The following is a 17,410-nucleotide window of genomic DNA, read 5'->3' as shown; positions in this document are numbered from 1 at the left end:
TGCTAAAATGACAATGCAACACTTTTGGGCTGGAAAAAGGCTGCATCTACTTACCACAGTCTAATGACAAAGAGCAGTAAAGCAGAGAGAACAAATACATGACAAACACTGGCTCGAGGGTGGAGGAAGGCTAAAGAAATTAAATTATGCCACTTATCTGCATGGGCATCAGCAGAAATTGTTTTTAAGGGGGGGGGGGTGTTGGGGGCATAATTTAAACGGGGGCTGCGGCCATACTAGTGCAGGCATCGTAACATTACGGCTGCACTTTGAGCCTGCACACCAGACTCAACCTAAATCCTGGGTGGGGCAAGCGCCCCCTTTGACGCCCCCCCCCCCCCCCACCCCACCTATCTGTTATTCTTTATGCTAAAAGGGATACTGATTTTTGCTACTTTTCAACAGGTGAGAGGTTCAAAGAGAGAGAATTCTGATACACCATAGTATGGACAACCATGACTGCAAGTTCAGTAAATACCAATTTTAATTGTTTACTGCAAAAATTACTTAAATATTGTTGTCTAAAAACCTTGCCTTAAGCTTCTTACAGCCCAAGGGCCTCTTGAATGCCCATTAAAAAGTGCAATGGGCCATAAACTGAACCCCGTTTGACACGCTTGATTAAGCTCGGACAAAACTGTACTATACACTGATTAGGACTGCCTTTCCCTCAACTTGCCAGAATCTAGGCCTAACCCAAGGAATCCTGGAACTGGAGTTTGAAACTGCCTACTGTAGTATTGTATTTTTATTTTCTTTCTTAGGAGATATCCTTACAACAATGAAGAAAAAAAGCAATTTTTTCTGCACCGGCTCCCAAGGAAAGACCTATCTATTGGCTGCCATTTCCAGAATGCCACCTTTCGTGTCTGTAGTTTGCATCAGGTCAGCATCAGTCTTTGCAACCTTCCCTTCACTGACAGACATGGAGCAAACCATTCATATCACCCACTTCACTTCCACACACCAACTTGGCATCTTGCTCTTATCCTACACATACATGTGTTGTCCTTACAGTTTTGATTCACTGTCTTTCTGTCTTCTCCCTGTTTAGATGGGAGCTTCTCGATCCTTGAGGTCAGGAGCAGAATTCTGCCTACGCATTCGTGGGGGGGTAGTGTAAGAGTAGTATTTGTAGGCATGCTGTGGATAAGGTTGGGGATTACCAAACTCTGCCCCGCCAGCATAGCGGTTGTTGTTGTTGTAATAGCTTCGGTAGTGGTTTGGTCTGTGCTGTTGGTAGGGGTTTTGCTGGTGATGGTAATAATTGTATTTCCGGCCCTGGAGTTGCTCCTGACTGGAGAACTCCTTGTCGTGTGGGGATAAGTGCTGACGATGAGGTCTGGGTTTTTTGCCGTTCCCATTGTCCAAGGAGTTGCGGCGATATCTATGCTGGTTTTCTGGGCGTTGCCTGTTGCCCTGGTGATAATGTTTATGTTGGGCATTGGGGCTGTGATGGTGCCAATTTCTCTGAGGGCTTTGGGTTCGTATCTGTGGGATGGTTATCACTTGTTCTACCTGCTCTGTTGCGTTCTCTTTCTCTTCTGCCATTTCAATAGGGAGGCTGCCGTTTTCCGTCGCCTCCAAAGGTGGCGATTCTTTGGGGCCTTCCTCCCCTCCAGCATCATCTCCACTTTCCATGAAGCCTGAATTAGGCCCCCAAGAATAACGATGATGTGGGTGACTCTTAAAAGGGAAACGCAGCTTACAGTCGTAGGGTGGCACAAACTTGCCCGGGCTATTGTTCTTGCGTAAGCACTTGAGAATCTGCTGCTGCTGCAAGTTTTGCAGACGAGTCTGCTCTTGCTTCAGCCATCGCAATCTGCCTCGTCGAAAGGCGGGGTCTTCCTCCATCAGCTGAGCTATCCTCTTCTCTTTGCATGCTTCACGGTCCAGTGAATCCCTGCTTCCATACCTTTCCCGGGCTTCTCTTGCTTCCTCATCTGCCATAACCTGGTTGTACCACAGCAGGCTCCTTTCATCATCCAGTTCCTCTTCTGTGATGTCATCCTGCAAAATATGACAACAGTTTCTAATGACAAATCAAACCATAACCTTTATGAGCCGATCACCAATACTTTAGCACAGAAAATACATGCTCGAACCCTGTACGTACTCTTGTGTATCTTAGTTGTGACATTGTGCAAGACCTCCTACTGAAAGCCTCGTTCTTAACACAAAGCATTCTCTCAAGCATGTGCAAGCCTGTTTCTTCCCCTTCTTTAGGATATGAAAGGCCAAACCAACAGGCTGGGCTTCACCAGGGCCAACCATGGAGTTCTCTCTCACTGGAGCAGAATCTACTTGGCTCACTGGAACTTTGGCTAAAAGTTGCCCACCTTTCCTGCACTTTCTTCTTTAATTCTGGGGCCTACTTGCAGTAACTGCAGGAGCAGCACCCCCAGAGTCCTTGGGAGAGGTTTGGCACTGGACCACTTCCTCTTTTTGGCCTTTGACCAACCTCTCGGAGGTCATTTCCAGGGCGACAATCAAGAGGGACATCTGAACTGACTACCACCTGTCAACTAAAGGACCCACTGTCTCTAGGGGCACTATGCCACATGCCTATCAGTGACCTCCCCTGGGATAACCCTTACTCTGCAGCCTCACCTGGGATATACTGGTTTGAGTACCAGCCTGTCATGCACAATGGTGTGACTGGCACAGGTATCTCTCACTGGCATTGGTTGGGATTCCATTCCCCAGTAGATAGTGGAAGCGTTTACACCCCTCTGGTGTCTCCAACTCACCGATGGGTCCCACATTCCAGTTAAAGGCTATGGGGACCTGGCCCTTTCTTTTTGCTACCCCCTCCATGACTTTTGTTGGACACTCTAGTTTTCACCCAATGATCAGCCTTCCTCCCTAACTCTTGGGGAGAGACTGGCACCAGCTCTACTAGGTACTGAAGCAACCTTTCAGAAGTACAGTTACTTAACAAATGTTCCTTCATAATCAAATAATAAAGCCCATCATAATCGTGCACCTGACTTCTGTTTAATCAACCAACTAGTGTTTTCACTGAAAAGTCTACAAAATCAACCCAGGACTGACTCAGGGTTTTCTGAGTGTTCCTGAACCTGACTCTATTCCTCACTGGTGAGTCTAAAGCCCTTAATCACGGTGTCCTTTGTGAAGTCGTAAGACCCAGCATTTGCCTCACCAAGTGTCAGGAGTCTATCCCTGCACTTTCCTGAGATCATTTCTCAAAGGAGAGAGACCCAATGCCGTTTGCTAACCTCTCCCAAAACACAGGCCCTCTCAAAGGCTAGGAATCACTTGGTGATATCATCACCATCATCATACTTGGGGACAATCCCTTTGGGGACTTTAGGATCAGAGTGCTCTACTCTGCCCCTTATTATAAAATTGCTTTCACCGTTCATGGGTGCTAAACCCATTTATCTTCTCTCTTTCTCTTTTGCTAGGACTCTGTCTCCCAGGGCAAGTCTCCTAGCCTTATGCAAGGCCATTTCCTAGAGAAAGTGGTTAGTTTAACCTGTATGTCTTACCTGTGGGACTGGAATCACCCTCTCCATCTTCATCATGCGGTCTCTGAGAGACTTAATCTCTTCATCCTTCATGTTGTTCTGTAATTTCACTTCTTGCAGGATGTCTGTCAATTTATCTATGTGGGCCCGCAGGTCGTGGACACCCGTTTTGGTCTTTCCCTCTCCTTCCTCATTTCTGTCCTCCCCGACTCCTACTGTGTCCCATACATCCCTAGAAACTGCCCGCCAGGTGTCCTTCTCGTTTGGGTCTTTCTTGCCATACATACGGCAGAGCTCCTTCATCTTGACAATAGACATGGCCTCAATCTCTTGCTTGGTGTGCTTGAAGTCATTCAGGGCAACCTCGTAACATATCTCCTTCACAGCCTGCATCTTTAGGTCTGCCATGGTCACCCACTTGGGGTCCTTGGTGATACGGCGTCGCTGAGGTATCTGGTACACCCGGATGGGCTCTCGTTTCTTGCCGCTGCTGGGCAGACCACATTTTTTAACAATGGTCTGAACTTTATTTGCTGGTAGCTTCTCTCGAAGGGATGAGATTAGACGCCAACTCTCTTCACATGAGCGTTTATCAGAGTCATCTCCACTGTCTGAGTCTGCATACTAAGGAAAATTAAAAAAACAAAAAAGTAAATTGGAGAATTAACTCAGTTTCAAGTTAGTAGCCATTTATACACTAGATACTTCTATTTCAAAATGTTTTACAAATGTATGTAAAAAAAAACCAGCATTTATTTGGTGTGACTGACACACTTTTATTCGTAAGAGAGAGCAATGAGAAAAGGAATACACATACTACAAAGGGCCTGTATTGTTGTAATGGTAAGAGGTAAATAGCTCCGGTGACATCTGTAAAAGTGAAGATGTGTGAAACAGCGGATCAAAATCACGAGCCTCTTGAAAAAAAGGATAAAGGAGGGATATAACTGAAGCACATGAACAGTAATTCAATAGTTATGAACAAGAGAAGTGTGGGAAGTACAGCAAGTGGCTGCTTTACAGATGTCAGCCTCAGGAAAATTACCCAGGAAAGCCACTGAAGTTCCCTTTTTAAGGGTTGAGTGGAGTCTGGGAGGAACAGGCAATGGTCTTTTGGCATAAAAGGCATGTATGCACTTGACCAACCAACATACTATACCTGCTTTGGACAAAGCACAGCCTTTGTGTGGTTTAGAGAAAGAAACTACGACCTGTTGTCTCTTTCAGAATGGCTTAGTCCGATCAATGTAATACATAAGAGCTTTTTGACAACTTTTGACATGAGGAGCTTGTTCTGCTACAGACTGTGGGTGTGGGAAGAACACTGGGAGTTCTATAGTCTGATTAAGGTGGAAACTAGAGACCACTTTTGGAAGGAACTTGGGGTTTGGTCTGAAGACTAATCTATTGTGGAGAACTTGGATAAAAAAAGGTTATTTTAGACTAGCAGCTTAAAGCTCTCGTAACATGCCTGAGGGAAGTAACAGCTTTTAGGAAAGCTACCTTCCAAGAAACAATTTGTTAGGCGAATGAGTGAAGTGGCTCAAAAGGACATCCCATAAGCCTTATTAAAACACTACTGAGGCTCCACACAGGGCCGGTGGCACCATTGGTAGGATAGCCCGCTTGACTTCCTCGATAAAAGCCATAATAACAGGAACCCTGAAAAGGGAAGAGTGTTTTGAAATGTTAACAGCAACAGCTGCCAAATTAAGTCTGATGAAAGGGTATGCAAGGCCTGACTTCTGCAAGTGGGGCAGGTAACAGGCCATATCCAGGACTGCTGCTTGAAGAGGAGCAAAACGTCTAGGAAGACAGTAGTGTATGAAGCTTTTCTACTTACCAGCATAGCAGGCTCCGGTTGTGGACTGTGGGCACAGCCATATATTCTGAACAGAGGTTGAGCTATCCAAACTCTAGGACTTCAGGAGCTAAAACGCAAGACTGAGCAGCGTGAGGTCGGATGCATCAGTTTACCTTGATTCTGTGAGAGTAGTTTCTGCCAATTAGGCAGCTTCTAGTGAGGCCTAAGAGACAGTTCTAGGAGAGTGGTGAACCAGAGTTGCCTGGCCCAGGTTGGGAGTACTAATAAGAGGGTGATAGAAGTCTGCTGAAGCCTGCAAACCGTGAATGGACGAAGTGGGGAAGGCAAAAATCCCTGACCAATTCACCTATACTGCATTGTCAATGGACTGTGGGTGTGGGGACGTGGAGACAAAGTCTGGGCATTGTGCAGTTTCTGCAGTGGTGAACAGGTCTATCTGGGGGAACTCACAACATTGGAACTTTGGTAAGAGGACTTAGGGGTGGAGGTCCCACTTGTAGACTTGTTGCTGCACCCTGCTGAGAAGGTCGGCAAAATTGTTGTCCACCCCAGTATGTGTTCTTCCATTAGGTGGACTTTGTCATGTACCATTCATCCTCAAATGCCCTGAGCTAAAGAGGACAATTGCAGAGTGTGTGTGCTACCCTGTTTCTGAAAGGAAAACAGGGCAGTTGTGTTGTTAGTCCGGAGTGGTGTCATCTTCTCTTGAATGCAAGGAAGGAACGCCTTGAGGGCCAGCAGTTCCTGGTGGTCGATCTGGAAAGTCAGTTGATTGGGCGTCCACAATCTTAGCACAGTCAACTCCTAAAGGTGTGACCCCCAAACAATGAGGGAGGCCTCCATTGTGATGGTTATTTGCAATATTGGGTCTGGCATTTTTCTAGAAATGCAGAGAACGACGAGTACGGCTCCATGTCAAAATGCCTTTTACAGGACAATCTGGCTGAAAAAGAGGAAGCAGCGCTTGGAATGCATGTAGCCTTGCTGGGCATGGCTATGCTTTCCCTGCGTGGGAGCCAAGTATGGTCCAGAGGAAGGGTTGTATTTGCAGAGGTGTAGAAGGGACTTGGTGGCACTGAGAGTAAAGCTTAGGCTGTGCAACTGTTGTACAGTGGCTGGGTGTGCACTAGGCATTGCTGCTCCGCTGCACCCTCGATCAGCCAATCATCCAGGTAAGGGAAAACATGCACTCCACTCCTTCTGAGGTGAGTGGCTACCACTGTATGGGACTTTGTAGATCTCTGGAGCTGGCCTTACTCTGAAGGGGAGCACTCCAAACTGATAATGCTAACCACAAACAGGAGGTACAGTCGATGTGCAGGGTGGATGGGGATGTGAAAGTAGGCATCCTTCAGGCCAAGGGCTGTCACGTAGTAGAGGACAAAAAATCCTGGAGTGTCACCATGTGGAACGTCTCTGGTAGGATGTACTTGTTGAGGGGCCTAAAATTGAGAATGGGTCTGAGAGACCCATCCTTCTTGAGAATAAGAAATGTAGGGAGTATACCTTTTTGCTGCAGTGTTGTGGTGGCACAGGTTCTATGGTACCTTTGCTATGCAGTGCACGCATCTCCTCTTTGAGGAGACGCTGATGTTCCAGGCTAAGTCTGTGCCTGCAGGACTAATGTTTGGTGGTGTTTGTTTGAGTTCTAGACAGCACCCTTTACCGTGACATATATAACCCACAAGTCTGAGGTAATCTCTGTCCAACGGGACACAAACCCTAGCTATCTAACCCGAAGAGAGGTTATATGGTCGGGGCGGAGGTTAAGGGAGTTATTTTTTTGAAAGGAGAGTCCCTTTTGGGGGCCGCCCCTCTTCCCCTGTCCTTGTTGTTCTCATATCCTCCTCTACAGCAACCCTTAGAGGGTGTTTGTTGCTACAGTTGTCTGGCAGATGGGGTCGGTAAGGTACCCATGGTTTTGGCTGTTTCCGTGTCCTTCTTAATTTTTACCAACATCTGGTCAACCTGTGTACCGAAGAGCTGCTCACCATCAAAGGCAGGTTGATCAGATGCAACTGCATCTCTGATTTGAAACCCGGCACACGCAGCATGCAGCAAGGCATGTCTACAAACGAGGACACTAGTCTTTGTGCTTCGAGCAGCGGTGTTTCATGCATCCAGGACACATATAATCTTGGTGTTGCATATGATTTGCCCTTTCAACACCAACTACTGACCCCTTTTCTTATACCAGTCTATGAGGTGTTGAATTAACTCCTCCATTTCATCCCAGTGTGCCCTGTAGTGCCGAGAAGGCAGGTCCACGCAATTGGTAATAAGCCAATGGGTGGAATACTGAACAGTGACACGTTTGCCTGCCGCATCAATCTTTTTACTCTCCCGGGCAGGAGGAGGTGCATCTTCTGTACACTGGGAATAAGCACTTTTCCGTCCTGTGTGTACACTCAGTGAGTCGGATGGTAGATGATGCCCTACGTAAGGTGGGTACGAAGCAGATGCCTAGTATTGTGTTGTTTTTGTTGTTTTAATCAACTGTAGACATGACTCGCGCCCTTCACCGGCTCCTTAAAAATATCAGGAGCGGGCCTCCGACTCCCCCTGAACATAGGCAAATACTCCATAGACCTCTGGGTGAAGGAGAGGGTCTCCATGAGATAGTCACCCTCCTCAGGCTTCTTCTGCATCTTCAACCTGTGGAAAGTGGCTGCCATTTGCAAAACCTCGTACTAACATGTGGTGTTGTCTTGGAGAAGGTTTAGCTGGGTAGAGGTCTAAGTCAATATCACCAAAGGGGCTCCATGCGATAAACCTCCCAAGGGTTGTCCGTGAGGGGGGAATATGTGTTTTAAGGTGGGTCATATAGTGATCTTGGACTATATATTGTCTGGGGTGGAGGCTTAGGTAGAATCTGCCTGATGCCAGGCTTTATGTGTACCCACTGCTGTCTGGCATTGACTTTTCCTTGGGGGTGCTGAAGGATTGGCTGATCGAGATCCTCTGAAGCGGCGGAGGAGGCGGCCCTTGACTCCTGTGTTTTCAGAGCTGAAGATTTTTAATGACCTCCCATTACCAAGCTGGATTTTGGCCCCAAGGACCTCGACTCATATGTGGGCCTCAATGGCATTATCGAGGCCCAAGCCGAAACAGTGGTCGAAGTGGGAAGGTGAGTCTTCAAGGAAGAGTTTGATGCCAAAGACTGGTCAGGCATCAGGTTATACTCCTCTGTTTGGAGCAGACCATGGCCATGTGTCAGTGCCAGACATGACTGGCCTGCAAGCCCAAAGCTCTAGCCTCCTCAGAGTGTGATGTCCAGGGGCGGTCAGTGGGAGGTTTATGATTACTGCAACAGATACATACACCGGACGTGGCGCAGGCGAGTCGTCCAACTCACGCACTTCCATACACACTGTAGAACTACATTAACTCGCCACTCTAACATGCACTGTATTCTGCCAAATGATGTGATTTGTGATGTCATAAGCTTTGTTATGAATGCTATAATTTCAAGAGGTATAAGAAATGCAATATGAAAATGTGTAATAGTGCGTGGAGAAGCCACGAGTTACAGTTAATGTAGTGTGGTTACCAAGTTCACTCAAGTGTGTATAGAAGTGCCTTAGGTGTAATAATCGGAAGGTGGTGCGTAAATTACACATTTAGGGCCAGATGTTTCAAAGTGTTTTGCGATCGTAAATGGCTCAAAGGGCCATTTGCGATCGCAAAAACTGCATTTTGGTATGTAACAAATCCAATTTGCGATTCGGTAACTTGTTACCGATTCGTAAATTGGAATTGCGACTACATACCGATTCGGTATTAGGAAGGGGTGTGTCAAGTTGTGTCCCTTCCTAATACCGAATTGCAGAGGTATGTATGACTGTTTTGTGACTGTGAATGCGGTCGCAAAACAATTGCAGTTACCACCAATTTCAAATTGGTGATAACCCATTCGCAAAGGAGCCCTTTCACTTTGTGAATGCATGCGAAAACATTTTTTAAGAGCATGAAAACTTTTTATTTTTAAACGCATCCCTTTAAGGAAAACGGGCTGCATTAAAAAAAAAAAAAAAAAAAAAAAAAAGATTGCTTTTGCTCAGCAGGCCACCATCCTGGTGATTGTAGCCATATGCAATGGCTCTCAAATTGTGACCTTCCTCATGAATATTAATGAGATAGGTCCATTTGCAAGCCCTTGCGAATCGCAGTATGAAACTCTTGGAGTTTCATACATTCCAATAGCGATTACATAATTGCGATTCGCAAAAAAAGCACAAATAGGTCATCGCTATTGGATAAAATGATACTTCTGGCCCTTCGAGTATAACTATAACTTTGGGATTTCTAATCTTTGTGTAGTTTAAATTTGTCATTTATAGAAAGAACAAAGTAATATTAATTTAAAGGTGGTGCGTAAATAATACATTTAAGGCATAGCTGTAATTTTAGAATTTGTAATGTTTGGGTAGTTTAAGTTTAGTTTCTATAGGAATAAAAAAAAAGTTTTCCTAACTATAACGAAGTTTTTACTTTTGTTTTTTTCATTTAATTTCAATTGCTTTAGTTTTTAATTTTAAAAAAGGTGTTTCAAAACATAGAGGGCCTGATTACAACTTTGGAGGACGGTGTTAAACCGTCCCAAAAGTGGCGGATATACCACCTACCGTATTACGAGTCCATTATATCCTATGGAACTCGTAATACGGTAGGTGGTATATCCGTCACTTTTGGGACGGTTTAACACCGTCCTCCAAAGTTGTAATCAGGCCCAGAGTGTACTGTCACCAAGTTGAGTGTTATAGAGTACAGTGGAGGACAGTGTCTTACAGTGGAGTGTTGCAGAGTGGAGTAGCGTACAGTGGAGTGCCAGAGTCAAATAGTGTAGGGTGGAGTGGCATAGAGTTAAGTGGGAGAGTGTGTAAGGGAACAGGCTTTTTGCAGGGTTACTCACCACTTTCTGCTCCTACTTGTGGCTACTAGGTACTGGTGTAAAGACTCAAATGCCCAGAGCTTAACAGGACTCGGGGAATGTGTCCTGACCCTTAAAAGGGTGTATGTTTAATTGGCTTGTTCCCATTTGGCATAATCTGACTTACTTGTAAGTCCAAGTATATGGTACCATGGGTACCAAGGGCCTGTAGATTGAGGTGTCTCACGTGGACTGCGGCACAGGTTGTGCCCTCAAGTGTACAACAAGGTAAAACATGTCTTTCAGCCTGCCACTGTAAGACTAGAAGGGCAGTTTAAAACTGCTAACTTGACTTTGTTATTTAAAGTAATGGAAAAAGCCCAAACCTCCCTTTATAATGTATACAAGTCACCCGTATGGCAGACCTAACGAGCCCTAAGGCAGGGTGCTATATGTTAAAAGTAGAACCTGCACGTTTACATGTTCCAGTAATAAAATCCCGTAATTGCTGTTAAAGGCTAGTTGCCCCATTAGCAAGAACAGTTACAGACAGCCACCTCAGCCCGCTAACCTCTGAATGGAAGTACTAAGGTTTGTACTTTTTGGTATCAAAATAATCAGTACATTAATTTCTATTTAATGGTTACATTTAATTTAATGTCACTGCTGGGCAAAGTGCAAACTTAGAAGTTGCCACTCTAGTTGCCCAAGGTTTCTAGTGCCCGTTTACTGATGTACACAGGGCTTGTCCTGCAGAAAGCTTTCTGACCTCCTGGGGAGATGTGCTAATGACCCCAAGAAAGAACACAAAAGGGGCGTGAATGGTAAAGCAGTGTTACCTCCCTTCTGAAGGAAGCCATATATTTTTTTAGCCCAAAAGGTGAGCCTCAAAGGAGAAGCCACCCTTGAAGGGCAAATGGGTAACACTTAGGAGAGTGGTACTCTACTATTCAGGCACACAGGCTGGCACTGGAGACAGGAAAGGAGTAGCCAGTTGTCAAACTGTTTTTTCCAGGGGCGTGTAGCACTCTGGTAGCCACACCCTGGGGGTAGACGGGGGAGCTCCGAGTGTCCAGAGAGGTGTTTAGCCATGTTGGGAGTTGGCAGAATGGTGCATCCTGAGATGGGCGGAATGGTGCAACTGCTGCACCTGGTGGCTAGTGAAGTGAGGGACTGTGCCTGTCATGTTCTGCTCAAGGAGAAGAAGTCTCCAGAGCCCAGCCAAGCCAAGAGACCTCCAAGGGCCAGCTGACTGGCTTCCTGTTCGCTGTACAGGAACACAACAGTTGAAGAAGCCTGCTGAGACAAGTTGGCAGCCCAAAGTCTTCAAGCTGCTACACCCGCTGCCTTGCAGCACAGAATTGCATCTGAGTTTGCTGCATCCGTGAGTGCTGTTGGAGAGTTGCTGAGACCTTCTGAAGTAGAGTTATCGACCAAGGAAGGATTGGCCTGTGCCAGCGGTAACTGGCGACCAGTAGTCCAGTGGCAACGGGTCTTCGGCCAGACTGGAGAGGATGTCGACCCTGCAACCTGGACCCTCTCACCATATTCGTGGGCAGAGTAATCAATGCAGCAAGACCTCCGTCAAATGGGGATAAAGTGCCTGCAACTGATGGAGATCGGCTTTTTCTGTGGCAGTAACTGTTCATGATGACCTTGCTCGTCTCCCTGACTAGCTTACTGCTGGAGTTGGTCTCCTCAAGTACTTCTAACCAACCGCATTGACACTTACCTAAGTTTCCTTGAAAAAGTTTCTAAACGTCCAATTGTGTAACACTGCAAAGGCTTGTCTGCGATTGAGTGAAATTGCTTTGATTTTTTAATCGCTTGTAAAATTCATATCTCCAGAACCCTCCAGTGTATCTTTTTATTTCCGGTGTCTAAATTCTTATAAAAATAAAGCACATTTTTATAAACTGGTGTCTGATTTCTTGAGCGGCGTGTCGATTTCTTCTTCATTTGTTTTGCTGCTGTTTAAATGCTATACAAATGTACCTCTGGGTAAGCTCTGCTGCTCATTGCCACAGCTACCAAGGGTTGAGCTAAGGGTTAAATAAACAAAACCTACTGGACCTAAAGGGGTTGGTAAGTGTATTACAAGGTAAGGTCGCACAACTACACCAAATAAGACCTCTCCCCCATTCCCTCACACAGTGAATTAGGTTAAGTGGAGTGGAGTGTTGTAGAGTGGTGTGGCCTAGAGTGGAACAGTTGGGACTATATCGGCGTAGAGTGAAGTGGCATTGAGTAGAATAGCGTAGGGTGGATTGGCGTGGAGTATAATAGAGTGGAGTGCCACAGAGTGGAATAGCGTGTGGTAGAGTGGAATGGCGTGTGGTGTAGTAAGGTGCAGCTGAAAGAGACAGTGAGAAAGTCTGAACAGATTTAGATAAAATGTGGCAGGAATATGTATAATGGGGTGGAAAATGACATTTTTGTTATTAGGTCTGAACTGGTTAAGCAGTATTAAAGTTATAAGAGATAAAACACAGCTTTGTAGTGTGCAGCGGAGTAGCGCAGTACATGCTGACCACAAGGTAGTATATGACTGGCTAATAGCTGCGTTTAAAAAAGTAGTTTGTAGCACACTTTGGCTCTGTTCTGGGTTAGGGCCTTAGATGTAGGTTAAGTAGTAGGTGTTATTGTTATTCCCTACCTATTGCTTTATAAAAGTGTTTGTAGGTAGGGATATGTATTAATATTTTTCCATATATATATATTTTTTTTTTTAAGTTTACGCAGTACCACCTAGAAAGTATTGTGATGGTTACACGAAAATTTAAAAAATTAAATATGCAAAAAAATAAAGTGTAGTTTACTATATTTGTGAAATATAGTGTAGTACTGTGTATTTTTTATTTACAAATTCATTTTCTAAACATTTTGTAAGTAGCGCAGTACTTTCTAGGTAGTATTGCTGGCACTGCTTTACTGGGTTAATTTCTTTTAAACAAAATATGTTAAAAAAAATCGAAAATACACTGTAGTAAACTATATTCATGTTATATAGTGTAGTACAATTTTTTTTTTTTGTTACAATTTTTATTTTGTTCAAGTACCTTGGTACTTCCAATTAAGTGCTGCAGTAATTGTTTAAAAAATATATTTAAAACTTTAAATAACTTTCCCTACTTATTGCCACTTTACTGAAGTGGTAATAGGTAAGGAAAAATATAAAACTTAATATTTGCCTATATTTAGGGTGCTAACCCAGAACACAGTCAAAGTGTATTTACAACAACATGGCTACTTTAAACATTTAGCAATGCAGTCATTAGCCAATCACATAATGACTTGTCATTGTCATGTACCGTGGTACTTTCGTGAAATTTTGCAAAACCTTCTGCTTCCTCAGATATCATTAAGTTACCAAGACTTATAACTTAGAAAAAATACTTGCCCTACTTACCTATACTACCAAAAAAGGATCATCTGCACCCCATAATGTATAATGCTGCTACATTTCATAGAAATCGGACTGGAGGTTTGCACGCTACGCATGAGTACTAAGGTGGAAAAATGCATCTTGGGATGCCCCTTTTTGCTTTGCACCCCCTGACCAATCACCATAACACACTGAATCATCCACCAGGGAAGTAAAACCTATAGGTCTGCAAAGTTTTGTGGAGATTCGTCAAACGTGCACAAAGTTACTAACAATCAAAAATCTGAGGAACTGTAATATATTTATATTAATGTGCTTCAACTAGAGAGATTAATGAGAGTTCTTTTTTTTGTATTTAAATACTAAATGGCTCTACATTCACCAGATAATTTAACAAAAGGACCCAAAGTTTTCCTTTAATATGTGCTTTTTACAAATCAGAGCAACCGTCTTAGGATCACTGCTAAGAACAAAAGGAGAGAGTGAGTAGTTTATTTCTGCTAGTATATAGTATAGTATAGTAGAGGCATCTGCATCTAAGCCAACTTTGCCCCCAATAAAGAGATGGCAAGAAAGCTTGAGAAACAGTCTGAAGCCGAGACCCTCATACTTTTGATTTTGTTCTTCAGTTTTAACCTGCAAAGAAAAAATCTCTTTCAGGGTATGTATTGAAAATGTCACTTACCCAGTGTACATCTGTTCGTGGCATTAGTCGCTGCAGATTCACATGCTGTGCATAGTCCGCCGTCTGGTGTTGGGTCGGAGTGTTACAAGTTGTTTTTCTTCGAAGAAGTCTTTCGAGTCACGAGACCGAGGGACTCCTCCTCCTTTGTTTCCATTGCGCATGGGCGTCGACTTCATCTTAGATTGTTTTCCCCGCAGAGGGTGAGGTAGGAGTTGTGTATGTTAGTAATAGTGCCCATGCAATGGAATGAATAAGTATGTACAAAATAAAGTTTAAGTAATATATTTACAAATGTACAAATGTTGAAGATTACTTCCAAACGGCTACAGGCTCCCGGGGAGGCGGGTGGGCGCATGTGAATCTGCAGCGACTAATGCCACGAACAAATGTACACTGGGTAAGTGACATTTTCAGTTCGGTGGCATGTGTAGCTGCAGATACACATGCTGTGCATAGACTAGTAAGCAGTTATCTCCCCAAAAGCGGTGGCACAGCCTGTAGGAGTGGAAGTAGTTTGAAATAAAGTTCTTAGTACGGCTTGACCTACTGTGGCTTGTTGTACGGATAGCACGTCTACACAGTAGTGCTTAGTAAATGTGTGAGGCGTAGACCATGTGGCTGCCTTACATATTCCGTTCATTGGAATATTTCTTAGTAAGGCCATGGTAGCGCCTTTCTTTCTGGTTGAGTGTGCCTTTGGTGTAATGGGCATCTCTCTCTTTGCTTTAAGGTAGCAGGTTTGGATACACTTAACTATCCATCTGGCTATACCCTGTTTTGATATTGGGTTTCCTGTATGAGGTTTTTGAAATGCAATAAACAGTTGTTTTGTTTTCCTAATTAGTTTTGTTCTGTCAATGTAGTACATTAGTGCTCTTCTGATGTCTAATGTATGTAGTGCCCTTTCAGCTACTGAGTCTGGCTATGGAAAGAATACTGGTAGTTCTACTGTTTGATTTAAGTGTAACGGTGAAATAACTTTTGGTAAAAATTTAGGATTAGTTCTTAGAACTACCTTATTTTTGTGTATTTGAATAAAAGGTTCCTGTATAGTAAACGCTTGAATTTCGCTTACTCTTCTTAGAAATGTAATGGCAACGAGAAATGCAACCTTCCACGTTAAGAATTGCATTTCGCAAGAATGCATGGGTTCGAAAGGTGGACCCATGAGTCTTGTTAAGACGATGTTGAGGTTCCATGAAGGAACAGGTGGTGTTCTTGGTGGTATAATTCTTTTTAGGCCTTCCATAAACGCTTTAATGACAGGTATCCTAAATAGTGAAGTTGAATGGGTAATCTGCAGGTATGCAGAAATTGCCACGAGGTGTATCTTTATGGAAGAGAAGGCCAGATTTGATTTCTGCAAATGTAGTAAGTATCCCACTACATCCTTTGGAGATGCATGTAATGGTTGAACTTGATTACTATGGCAGTAGCAAACAAACCTTTTCCATTTACTTGCATAGCAGTGTCTAGTGGATGGCCTTCTAGCCTGTTTTATGACCTCCATACATTCTTGGGTGAGGTTTAAATGTCCGAATTCTAGGATTTCAGGAGCCAGATTGCTAGATTCAGCGATGCTGGGTTTGGATGCCTGATCTGTTGTTTGTGTTGTGTTAGCAGATCTGGCCTGTTGGGTAGCTTGACATGGGGTACTACTGACATGTCTAGTAGTGTTGTGTACCAGGGTTGTCTTGCCCATGTTGGTGCTATTAGTATGAGTTTGAGTTTGTTTTGACTCAATTTGTTTACTAGATATGGAAGGAGAGGGAGAGGGGGAAAAGCGTATGCAAATATCCCTGACCAATTCATCCATAGAGCATTGCCTTGAGACTGCCTGTGCGGGGACCTGGATGTGAAGTTTTGGCATTTTGCGTTCTCCTTTGTTGCAAATAGGTCTATTTGAGGTGTTCCCCAAATGTGGAAGTAAGTGTTTAGAATTTGGGGGTGAATCTCCCATTCGTGGACTTGTTGGTGATCTCGAGAGAGGTTGTCTGCTAGTTGATTCTGGATCCCTGGAATAAACTGTGCTATTAGGCGAATGTGGTTGTGAATTGCCCATTGCCATATCTTTTGTGCCAGGAGGCACAGCTGTGTCGAGTGTGTTCCCCCCTGTTTGTTTAGATAATACCTTGTTGTCATGTTGTCTGTTTTGACAAGAATGTATTTGTGGGTTATGATGGGTTGAAATGCTTTCAACGCTAGGAATACTGCTAACAATTCGAGGTGATTTATATGCAGCTTCGTTTGATGTACGTCCCATTGTCCTTGGATGCTGTGTTGATTGAGGTGTGCTCCCCACCCTGTCATGGAAGCATCTGTTGTTATCACGTATTGTGGCACTGGGTCTTGGAAAGGCCGCCCTTTGTTTAAATTTATACTGTTCCACCATAGAAGCGAGATGTATGTTTGGCGGTTTATCAACACCAGATCTAGAAGGTGACCCTGTGCCTGTGACCACTGCGATGCTAGGCACTGTTGTAAGGGCCTCATGTGCAGTCTTGCGTTTGGGACAATGGCTATGCATGAAGACATCATGCCTAGGAGTTTTAATACCATCTTTGCATGTATTTTTTTGTGTCGGATACATGGCTTATATAACCTTGTAAAAATGTTGAACCCTTTGTGGACTTGGAGTGGCTATCCCCTTTGTTGTGTTGATTGTCGCTCCTAAGTATTGCTGTGTTTTGCACGGCAGAATGTGTGATTTTGCATAGTTGATGGAGAAACCGAGTTTGTAGAGGGTTTGTATGACATACTCTGTGTGGTGTGAACACTTTGTTAGGGAGTTGGTCTTGATCAGCCAATCGTCTAGGTAGGGGAACACGTGTTTTTGCTGCCTTCTGATATGTGCAGCTACTACTGCTAGGCATTTTGTAAATACTCTTGGTGCGGTCGTTATACCGAACGGCAACACTTTGAATTGGTAATGTATTCCCTTGAATACGAACCTTAGGTATTTCCTGTGCGAGGGATGTATCGGTATGTGGAAATACGCGTCCTTTAGATCTAAGGTTGTCATATAGTCTTGTTGTTTTAGCAGTGGTAATACGTCTTGTAGCGTGACCATGTGAAAGTGTTCCGATTTGATGTAGATGTTTAGTGTTCTGAGATCTAAGATTGGTCTCAGTGTTTTGTCTTTTTTTGGTATTAG

General features: G+C 44.1%; 1 protein-coding gene across 2 annotated transcripts in view; it reads right to left on the bottom strand.

The window, feature by feature from the left end:
- Positions 1–762: 762 nt before the first annotated feature.
- Positions 763–17,410, bottom strand: part of LOC138266930 (kinesin-like protein KIF1C) — a 272,097-nt gene continuing 255,449 nt past the window's right edge. Inside the window, exons 21-22 of one of the 2 annotated variants that reach the window (XM_069215707.1) lie at positions 3,513–4,115; positions 763–2,010 (exon numbers count right to left, since the gene is read on the bottom strand). In XM_069215707.1, the coding sequence (XP_069071808.1) occupies positions 1,051–2,010; positions 3,513–4,115 (1,563 nt within the window). In that variant the 3' untranslated portion in view covers positions 763–1,050. The remainder of the gene's footprint in view (positions 2,011–3,512; positions 4,116–17,410) is intronic. The other variant, XM_069215708.1, reaches the window with a different exon arrangement.

Source organism: Pleurodeles waltl, chromosome 12, assembly GCF_031143425.1.
Source record: "Pleurodeles waltl isolate 20211129_DDA chromosome 12, aPleWal1.hap1.20221129, whole genome shotgun sequence".
Classification (NCBI taxonomy): Eukaryota; Metazoa; Chordata; class Amphibia; order Caudata; family Salamandridae; genus Pleurodeles; species Pleurodeles waltl.
The sequence above is the reverse complement of the archived record's forward strand: the minus strand, read 5'-3'. Positions and strand labels throughout refer to the sequence as shown.